This window comes from Myxine glutinosa, chromosome 1 (genome assembly GCF_964187855.1).
Source record: "Myxine glutinosa chromosome 1, kmMyxGlut1.1, whole genome shotgun sequence".
NCBI classification, from domain to species: Eukaryota; Metazoa; Chordata; class Myxini; order Myxiniformes; family Myxinidae; genus Myxine; species Myxine glutinosa.
The window spans coordinates 117,310,080-117,321,500 of record NC_136261.1 but is presented as its reverse complement, the minus strand read 5'-3'; the positions used below and the strand labels follow the sequence as shown (position 1 = coordinate 117,321,500).

General features: G+C 43.6%; 1 protein-coding gene across 2 annotated transcripts in view; it reads right to left on the bottom strand.

The window, feature by feature from the left end:
• Positions 1-4,997: 4,997 nt before the first annotated feature.
• LOC137427866 (uncharacterized) overlaps positions 4,998-11,421 on the bottom strand; it is a 53,093-nt gene continuing 46,669 nt past the window's right edge. For both annotated transcript variants that reach the window (XM_078776412.1, XM_068117649.2), the window contains 2 exons: positions 8,259-8,322; positions 4,998-7,998 (listed from right to left, as the gene is read on the bottom strand). In XM_078776412.1, the coding sequence (XP_078632538.1) occupies positions 6,937-7,998; positions 8,259-8,322 (1,126 nt within the window). In that variant the 3' untranslated portion in view covers positions 4,998-6,936. The remainder of the gene's footprint in view (positions 7,999-8,258; positions 8,323-11,421) is intronic.

The following is an 11,421-nucleotide window of genomic DNA, read 5'->3' as shown; positions in this document are numbered from 1 at the left end:
TCCCTGAAAGACCCGCATCGTAGGCCGAGCCACACAGATTGTATTCCAGAATCCAGACTCAGTGTCGGTGTTGCACCTGCAGACCACTGGCTGAACATTTAATACTGAGGAAGTAGTGAGGTTGGACAAGCGTGGATGGGGTAAAGGAATCTATTTGGGAAAGAGTGGAGGCACCAGACGCTTAACAAGGGAGGTCTCGGCTTCGATTTATCCCATGATTGGACCGAGCACTTGGGAGGTGCCTTGTCGTCTGTCATGTGAGCAACAAAGGTCATGTGATACTCAACAGAACTCATCACGTGACACATAAGAGTGGAAATCCAACTGCGGTCGTTGCCAGTTGAAGGTGAACGAGTAACAGCTGCAAACGTGGTATATTGTGTCTAATTCCAGTATTTGATTTAATCTCGTATGTTTCGTTTTACGAAGCTGCAAAATCATTACCTGGAGCAAAGTGGTTGGAACTATGTTTGAAGATTGCTTGGCTTATAATTTTTCTAATTAAGTTTCCAATCCACTCTTCTCAGCCACCTTTGCTCGATCGCGGCTTTCAACAACTCTTGAGCGGTGACATTTTCAATCTTGATCTGGTTACTGTGCAATCTTGATCTGGTTGCTGTGAAATCTTGATCTGGTTGCTGTGCAATCTTGATCTGGTTGCTGTGCAATCCTGATCTGGTTGCTGTGCAATCTTGATCTGGTTGCTGTGCAATCTTGATCTGGTTGCTGTGCAATCTTGATCTGATTGCTGTTCAATCTTGATCTGATTGCTGTTCAATCTTGATCTGGTTGCTGTTCAATCTTGATCTGATTGCTGTGCAATCTTGATCTGATTGCTGCTCGATCTTGATCTGGTTGCTGTTCGATCTTGATCTGGTTGCTGTGCAATCTTGATCTGGTTGCTGTGCAATCTTGATCTGGTTGCTGTTCAATCTTGATCTGGTTGCTGTTCAATCTTGATCTGGTTGCTGTTCGATCTTGATCTGGTTGCTGTTCAATCTTGATCTGGTTGCTGTGCGATCTTGATCTGATTGCTGTGCGATCTTGATCTGATTGCTGTTCAATCTTGATCTGGTTGCTGTGCGATCTTGATCTGATTGCTGTGCGATCTTGATCTGATTGCTGTTCAATCTTGATCTGGATGCTGTTCAATCTTGATCTGGTTGCTGTGCGATCTTGATCTGATTGCTGTACGATCTTGATCTGATTGCTGTTCAATCTTGATCTGGATGCTGTTCAATCTTGATCTGATTGCTGTGCGATCTTGATCTGGTTGCTGTTCAATCTTGATCTGGTTGCTGTGCGATCTTGATCTGATTGCTGTGCGATCTTGATCTGATTGCTGTTCAATCTTGATCTGGATGCTGTTCGATCTTGATCTGGTTGCTGTGCAATCTTGATCTGGTTGCTGCGCAATCTTGATCTGGTTGCTGTGCGATCTTCATCTGGTTGCTGTGCGATCATCATCTGGTTGCTGTGCGATCTTCATCTGGTTGCTGTGCAATCTTGATCTAGTTGCATCCTCTTATGGACTCTTCCATTCCACTTGGTGTCTGGGGGGGACAAGAGGAAAATGGACTGGTCCAAGTTGGGGGGAAACGAACTTGTTATAATAGACTCGATGAAACAGTATAGACGGCACTGTCACCTGAGTTCAACCCCCCTGTCATGTAGTTGAATTAACACCAAGTGGGTTGACTCAGCCTTTCATCCTTCCAAGGTTGGCAAAATGAGCACCAGCTTACTGTGACACACAATTCCTCAAAAAAACAAAATATACCAAGATACAAAATATACCATGAAGGTACCCACCAGTCAGTCATCTGTGGAGGATTTCACATCAAATAACACTCATTAACCCTTTGTGAGCAGCATCTTGTATTTTTAAAATGTTCATTAAAAAATTACATTCTTTGGTCGTTTTCAACTATCCAGGCAAACCTAAACCAATAAACTAATTCGGTTTGGATTCGCGTTTACAACAACCAATAAACAACATCGGTCTAACGTTGGTCAATAGACGTCACAATTGCAACTGAAAAACAATGTTGGTCCAACGTTAGAAAATAGACGTCGCGTTTGCAACCAATAGACAACGTCACCCTGACGTCAACGACGTAACTGAGCAACCGATTGACCAAATGCCAACATTGGCCCAACGTTGTTGTTATCTGGGAGACACTTACAAGCAATGGTTAACCACTGTGCTATTTAAAACAACCGAACAATGAGGTGGCTCGAACCGTTTTGCCATAGGCACAACCATCATGGCTTCACCTGCCAACTTAAACTCATTGATGAAACATTGGTCGATATTCGTTTTCGACACAAAATGGCGGATCTGCTGCTCCAGATCTTCTTCCTCTGAGCGATGTATTTCATCAACCCAAAGTGGCAGCAATTCAAACAACCTTTTCAGGCTGCCCAAACAACGTTTGTTCTATCTGCCATGTCGTCTGTTTCAAAGGCAATGTCAAAGGACAAAGCGCATTGTGATATTCAATGGAAAAACAATGGAAGGTCGACCTCACCTGTTGAACTTTGCACGTACCATTCCTTATAGGGATTATACGAGTATTAAGGTGACATTTTTGGTTAAGGGGCAGGGGTATGGATTCAGACCTCTTGGAACCCTCAGAATCCACAAATACAATGGAAGGTCGACCGAAGTTGGTGAACTTTGCACGTACCACTCCTTATAGGGATTATATAAAGCTGACATTTTGTTTTCTGGGCAGGGGTATGGATTCAAACCTCTTGGAACCCTCAGCATCCCCCACCAGAGATTGCATCAGCTGAGTTTGTGGTTATGTGAAATTTTAAGTTAATTTTTATAAGTGACTGTTTTAGATATTTCACAGCATAACTTACTGCTTGGTAGACAAGACAATCTGCACAACTATTGGGGACGCCTCTTCACGGTGGTTGTACCCCCAATGCAAGTCGGGGGGCCAAATCTTCCTCATTCTTCCCAGCTGTCCGGATACGTCAGGGCAGCTTGGTTACGGTTAGAGTGCCGATCGGTCCCAGTGGACCGGCCCTTTCCTTCTTGTCTCTTTATTTCTTTCTCTCCCTCTCTAACTCTGTCCTGGCCCTGACTTTGTGAATGCGGGGGTACACCATCCTGGATGCGGGGATCTCTGGGTCGCTCCTGGGAGATTGATCGGCTGTCTCAATGCCACAGGCTTGTTCGAGAGGGCTATACAACAACAACACAATATGCTGGTAAAGGTTTTGGAAAATTGATCAGTAAATGTGTGGCCAGACAAGGCAGGCTACCAGAAGCTAAAGGGGGTATACAGTGGCCTGCAAAAGTATTCACCCCCTACCAATAATGCCACCTTTAGATGAATTACGAATTATGTCAAAACAGTTTTTCCAAATGAACTTTTTATTCATAACTGGAGAGATCACACTCAACACTGTTATAGTTGAAGTAGGTTACATGTCAGGAATACCTGCAAAAAGCATGTACAAATCAAAATTCACTGGTTGCAAAAGTATTCAGCCCCTTAGGTGAGTACTTGGTGGAAGTCAAACTTCTGTGATTGGTTCCTCTTCGTTCCAGCAATGTTATGCTGAGAAAGTTCAGATAAAAGGAGAATTCCAGGGGCTGTTGCTTAACTTAGCATGTAACAAGATCCATGATATATCCAGAAATATATTGTTGACATGCAAGGAGACCAGATCCGGTGGATGGGATTAGATATAAATAAATGTACGAGATCAGTATAATACCAAACAACCCTGACCCCGGCCCCATATTGTTTTTTCCTCAAATTCATATTGATCTGAGAATGACCAGATTGGTGGAGAAAAGTGGAAATCCACAGAATCGTGGAAAATCGTCATGCATGTCATATTGTCATATACAAAGGTCCACTGTTCAACTAAAGATCAACTTGTGAAAAGTTTGTTGAAAAGTTCAATTAAGAGTTCTAAAAAGAGAGTTTATCAGCTATAAAGGTTTGCTTTTCAAAAGGTACCTTCAGCTCAGTGAACCGTGCTCATTCTGATCACGTAAAACAGGTAGGTGACTGCTAAACAGAACATAAATGTAAAGAAGTATAACATGAAAAACAAAATAGAGTACGATAAATCAAAAACCGATTTGACCATTTTCCCCTTGCGACAACGATAATGTGAAATACAAAGAACCTGGTTCTAATTGGAAATAACTTCAGGAATAGTTTAACTTTGGCAAGTGTTAGCACAGAGTTTCACGGGCAAAAGGTTGGTAAGTTTTAACTGCACTCTTAGAGGCCTTAGGATCATTATTTATGGCACATCTAATGTTTAAAGAGCATCTACATAGCTTTCTTTTTCTGCACAACTCTCTTTTCTTCCCTTCTCCATCCCACCACTCCCTCTTCACCTCCTAGTTTTCCCATCCACAACCTCGGATGGCTTGATTATAGTTTCTCTCTGAATAAAAAAGTCATGACGGTGAGGTGTATTCAGACTACCGGTACCGGCTCGCAGGGCATGCACACTCGCTTCTAAGTTGTCCAGCCTGTGTTCGAATCCAGACCCAAATTTAAACTCATTCTGGTGTTTCACAGGCAGGTGTGCCATCCCTCGGTGGATGTTCAACGGATGTCCCATCTGACAGCATTAGTTGGTGGATGTTAAGGATCCCATGGTGTCCTCGGTGAAGAGTAGCGGAGGCCAATGATTCCTCAGCAATTGATTTTATCCTGCAGACTTGTGCTACAAACGAACGAAGAAAAACCAGATTACAAATTTGGTTGCCATTCTGAGCTTCAAATCCCATTTGGTATTGAATTTGTTTTTATCGAAACAATGTCGAAGGCTGATTGGAGGAGTTTGAATGTCCATTTGAAGTGAATTATAAGGGCATTAGGAGACAATGGACAGAACACCATAGCATATTCTATTTCAACCTTAGATCCCAGAGTCGAGAGCTCGACGGGCCTTGAAAAGTTATACGAATGAGTATGCAAAGTCAAGGTTCATGGAAGATATACTCACAATAGTCGAAGACATGCATACTTTATTTTGATTTTTCTACATATAAGTGCACATGATTCAAAAAATTCCTTACCAATTATGTATATTGAAAGACAAAAAAAAATGTGACCGTGTCTTAAACGAATGTGAGTATGTTCGTCAAACCTTTTGAACGTCTCATGGGAATGTCAAATTAGAAAACCTAACTTGTTCTTGTAACTTCAACTAAAGTTCACTTAAAACAAAAAAGCATCAGAAATTGAGGCTTATGGAGGAGCTAAACGACAAGGACAGCAGGCTGATAGAAACACAGAGGAACAAAGGGAGAAAAGTGGGGAAAAAATGTATAAATACATTAGAGTAGGAGAAGGGGAAGGACAGGGAGGAAAAGAGGTTAGAGAGTCAGCAAGAGCAGAGGAGATTTTGAGATTGACCAGTAGGAGTCATGAAAGACTGGAGGAAGGGGAAAGAGCACAAACACAACAGACAAAAGGAAGGAGTTCCACAGATGAATAAACAGTGGGATGAATGAATGAAGGTGAGCATCAGGACTTTTGGAGGATAAGCAGTTGTGGGTTCCTGGAAGAATGAGGGCGAATGTCTTTGTCACGCATACAGTACATGTGTAAGCTCCTCGGTGAGCTTTAGACAGTGGAGGTAAGAAAGGACTACAACTTGTTAGGGCTTTTTATCCCATCAAGTGGAAGGGGTTTCATTTGTCAATGTTCGTTTTATCGTGTTGTGCTGTGCTACTGTATCTGTAAAAGTGTCATCTGATGTGACCGGACCGTATTGATATTGTAAAACAAACTCATGTATCAAATTGGTGTGCTGCGAATCAACAGCAAACCAAAAGGATACTAAAATATATTACTTAGGGAAGGTGGAAGATTGGTGATTGAGGGGGTCAGGCATAAAATGACGAGTAAATTTGAGAAAGGGGAAATAAATGAGCGGGTTAGGGAGGAAATGGAAGGGAGAGGGTCGTGTATTTTGCAGGCGGAGGAAACGGTATTGAAAAATATTACATTTTGCGGACATAATATGTAGACGGTGCACCATGCCGCATTGAGAAAAGCAGAAAGGTTTCAAACCACCACCGCGCGTCACAATAGCCATATAAATGTGCTGTCCAGCTCCATCTGTGCCTACACCCCAAGCCGACCCTGGCAATAGCCGCTTCGCTGCACCTGGAACAATGAAGCCACCTGCTGGTCGGTCCTAGGAGACGCGTCTCGCAGCTGCTCGGCACAGAGCCCACTCATCTGTTTATCTGTCCTTTTATTCGGAAACGTTACACGACGCGCAAATTAGCATACAAATTCAGGAAAAGGGGACTGGGCTTATTCAAAATCCCAGGATCCAGTGCTGCTTTCAACGATTTATTTAAAATAAACAAGACTCCAAATATCAAGCAACTGCTTACCCTGCGTGATGCCCTGGAGCAAAATTTAAATTAGTAGACTGTAGACACAGAAAAAACATATAACACACACATGAATGTACTCTGCTCTGCTTACTAACAGAAAACCAGCTTAGCTATAAGGCACTGAGTAGCAATGCAACATAAATAATTGTCTGCAAAGCTTCTTCTCCTTGTGCCTCTGATTCAAAACTAAGTTTGCTGAAAAAGCTGGTGGAGGATCATGTCCCTAATCTCATTCTGCCTCTTTTCAAAGCTCGTTCAACAATGTCAATTCTGAGAACATTTTATCCTGCATAAGGACAAGTCAACCCATAAGAAATCTGCTGGATATGATAAAGCGTTCTCAGCAGATTTATATACAGACTCCAGATTTGCAGAATTTGTGGTCAAATTATTTGTTTTGTGTAATCAGATGAATAGACACTATTTGGAGAGGTGATGGGTCGACATGTCGGTCAACACAAGGATGGCTTTACTTCGACTTGCCGGTGGAAATGAGCAAATCCGTTGCGATAAGCGTTGGAGTCCTTGCTTTCCATTCACGTCTCGCGGCTAACAGAAAAGAAACCAACACTCGTAGGGCTCTCCTTCACTGTGACTGTCACTAGGTGTGCTGTTACGTCAGTCACAAATACGTGCTGAAGGAGAGTACGCATCGGTGTCCAGTGCAACCTTGAGCCACTGGTACCTGATTCTGTACCCCAATCTCCATCTGAAGGACTCTCATCTTCAGTGGTGGGCTGAGACATAGCTTGCTGACGTATGGTCTTCTTAGTAGGATGGACTTTCGGTTCAGCTGGGCAAGGTGCAGTTGCGATACTTTTACGCACTTCTTCTCGTTCTCCATTAGTCTCACCTCTTCCATCCTTAGCTGAGCTCACAATATCACCTGGTCGAGCTCCTGTACTGACTTTCATGGGCAAAACACCAGAATGTCGAGCAACTGAAGGAGGAAGAATACGGTTGGAGAGTGCCAGGCGGTCAGATGCTGCCTCGGCGAGTCGATGTAATGCTGAAGTGGACATGCTGCTCGGGGGTACGGCAGCAGGCCGAGGAAGTGGTGGGCGACTCGGGGAGCCCCACATTGTAGGTCCTTGCATTCGGCCCGACCCAGAGCTCTTACGAAGAGGAAGCCCTGCTAAAGAACTATGCATTGCCCCAAAAGGCAACTTGGTCAAAGCACTCTCCATATGGCGCCTTTTTTTCTTGCTCTTCTTCAGCGAACGGATGTTTACATAGTTCTTCAGCCCACTGATGAGGCTACCCATAATATCATGAGGATTTTCACCTCCACCTCGTACTCTGCCTTCTCCCTTATCAATTCCACTGTGCCTACGTTCCATCTGCCCTACCAGTTTTGCAGCAGCCCTTTTGCGTTTCCGTTCCGCTCTGCGGACTAGATTTCCTTGAGTCTCATCCCTCTCTGGGTGGCGTAGTCTTCGTTTATGTCCAAGCACAGGCCTGTTCTCTGGCTGCTCTCGCCTTGCCGCTTTAGTAGGAGGTGGTCGGCAACCAGTAATTCCTACAGGCATGTCAGGCAGACGATGTTGAAGCGTTGTCCTGAGTGGCATTTTGGATGGTCTTTCTGCTGGGGGAGAGAGCTGCAGGGCAACAGTACACATCCAGACAAAAAGTCACACTGTCCACAAATTTTACTCTGTTAGGAGCCAAAATTATTGTGCTTTACGGAAATACAACCGTGCTCTCTCAACAATAAATTATCAAATATAAAAACTGGTTGCTAGAGCACAAACCTTGTTAGAAGCATAAAACATAAACTTTCTTTATTGTTTAATAAATTGCTCTTTTCCTTTGCTTGTGCACATCGTTACTTATGCAAGACAGTGTCGTGAGAAGTTACCAGACTTTTCCGTGGTCTCCCTCTTGGTTTTTTGTGAGAGTTGGCAGCTGCTTCTCGCTGCTCTCTGTGTGGTAGAAACAAAGCAAAATCACAAGGTGGAAAAATATTGATACATTACACTACAACACCTATTAAAGCTGTTGAATCCAAAACAAAATCTGCCTTTGAAACCCAATTTACTGTGAAAATGTGGACCAAAAGGCAGGCTATTTGCAACCCAAGAAAATATCTATGATATTTGGCCTAAAAGACAAGTAAAATCATTATTCAGAGATCGAACCAAACATGTCTCTGTATTTAATGTCATGTATCGGGTACTTATTACGAGAAGAGGAAGAAGTTCAAGGAGTGGCAGAAGGCGAAGGGTACGGGGGCAGAAAAAGCAGAGCATGAAAGTTATACGGCAGCCAAGAAGGCTGCAAAGAAAGAGGTAGCAAAGGCGCAGGAGGCATGTCGGAAAATGTTCGGAGAACGCTTGGATTCGGAAGAGGGTCAGAGAGCGGTATTCAGGATTGCAAAGCAGATAGCGAAAGAGAGGTGTGATGTGATGGGGGTGAGTTGCTTGAAGGATGAAGTGGGACAAATCGTTGTGGACCCAGATGGAATTAAAGGAAGATGGAAGAGATATATGGAAATGCTGTTGAATGCAGAGAATGAATGGGATGGCAACATAGAGAGTAACCCAGTTTTAGGACCGGCAGAGAAGATAACTGAGAAGGAAGTTGAGGAAGCGATAAAAGCAATGAAGAGTAGAAAAGCGGGAGGGCCGACGGGAGTTGTGGGAGATATGTTGAAGGCAGCAGGAAGTTGGGGTGTGAAGAGAATGACAGAGATCTGTAATCTGGTGGTGAAAGAAGGCCGCATTCCAGTGGTTTGGGAACTGAGTACCCTCGTCCCTCTATACAAGGGGAAAGGTGACCCTCTGGACTGTGGCTCGTATCGAGCGATAAAGTTATTGGAGCATGAAATGAAGGTATTGGAAAGGGTGTTGGAGAGGAGGATAAGGAAGAAAGTGAAGATTGACAAAATGCAGTTTGGATTTATTTCAGGAAGAGGAACGACAGATGCGCTTTTTATTGTGAGGCAGTTGCAGAAGAAGTACATGGAAAAGAGGAAGAAGTTGTTTCTTGGGTTTGTTGATCTGGAGAAAGCATTCGATAGGATTCCACGCGAAGTAGTGACATGGCCATTGAGGAAGTTAGGAGTGGAGGAATGGTTGATTAGAGTAGTGATGGCAATGCACAAAAGAGCGTGCACAGCTGTAAGGACGAAGGACGGGAACAGTGGTGAGTTTGAGGTGAAGGTGGGAGTGCATCAGGGGTCGGTACTAAGTCCACTACTATTTGTAGCTGTTATGGAGGTGCTGGCTCAGAACGTAAAGGAGGGTTTACCGTGGGAGTTGTTGGATGCAGATGATCTGGTGTTGATTGCGGAAAGTATGGATGGACTGAAGGAAAAGATGAACAAGTGGAAGGAATGTATGGAGACAAAAGGTCTGAAGGTGAATATTGGAAAGACTAAGGTAATGGCATGGGGGTTCAGGAAGGTGTGTGGTAAGGTGGCGTGTGGAAAGTTCAGGAAGGCGTGTGGTGAGGTGGAAAGAACTGGGAAGTGGCCGTGTGCTGTGTGCAGGAAGGGTGTCGGAGTGAACTCCATTCAATGTACAATGTGCGCTGAGTGGGTTCATCAAAAATGTAGTGGTCTGAGAGGGTCATTAACCAGTGTGGCAGCTACATTCAAATGTAAGGTGTGCACAGAGGGAGCTGCAGATGGAGGAAATGTTGAGTTGGATCTTGGAGACGGCGTGAAGCTGGAAGGTGTGAAAACATTTTGCTACCTCGGAGATGTGCTGAATGGAGCAGGTGGATCAGACTCGGCAACGGTTGCTAGAGTGAGATGTGCATGGAAGAAGTTTCGGAAACTGAGTGGCATGCTGATGAGGAGGGGAGTGTCGTTGAAGCTGAAGGGAAAGGTGTATGCTGCATGTGTGAGAAGTGTTATGATTTATGGGAACGAGACATGGGTAATGAACGTAGAGCAGCAACGAAGGCTGGAAAGGGTGGAAATGCGTATGGTTCGGTGGATGTGTGGAGTATAGTTGAGAGAGAGGAAGACAAATGATGAATTGTGAAAGATGATGGGAATAGAGCCTGTGATTGATGCTGTGAAGAGAAACAGGTTGAGATGGTTTGGTCATGTGTTGAGGAAGGATGAAAGTGACTGGTTGAGAAGAGTGATGGAAATGAATGTAGAAGGAAGTAGAGGACGGGGAAGACCGAGAAAGACTTGGCTAAAGATGGTAGAAGAAGAAATGCGGGCAAGGGGATTAAACAAGGGGAGATGCAGAAAATAGGGCAAAATGGAGAAGATTGTCTTGGGGACCGCAAGGCTAACCCCCACTCTAGCAGGGAAAATGGCCTTAAAATGCATGTTGTTTGTTGTGTTCTACCGGGTACTTATTCTAAACGACAAAATTTTGGTGTACAACCCTTGACATAATGGTGGCAATCAAAATATTGACAACAACCGTCTCTTTCTTGATGCTCTTCTGGCCAAAGTCTTGTAGGTAATCCACACTTCGAAAATGTATGGGTATGGTGGTCTTGTGGCAAGCACACTGGTGGGAAGGGTACCAGGTACAAATCTAACTACCGGTGGTATTTTTAAAGATATGGATTGAAACCCGATTCACTCTCAGGAAAAATTGCCATGGAACTATCGCATTATCAATAAGCAAAAAAGGAAGATGCCGTGCATAGCATGATACTTGCAAAATCCAAATAAACAATCGTTGCCATGGAAACAGCAATTTGGCACTTTTGAAAATATGATCTATCAATTGTTTTGCATAATATATTTGGTTGATACATTTTCTAATCGTGACCTAATAGGTGTTTTGCATGTTTCAGATGGCCTTGACCTTTGACTAATGTTGACCAAATCTTACTCACATATATGTACAAATGGGCTGCCTAAGTTTCAATTTGATGTCCTGTAAATTATCGAGGGATGGTAATAATAAATTCATTAAAAGTCCCATTTGATTATAATGGGGGTTAAATTGTTGTCGTGGAAACCGTTTACATGTCAAAATAGATTGTTCTGATTTTGTTAAACCAATTATGTGACCTAATATGCAAATCCTGTTCAGATTTCAATAGGA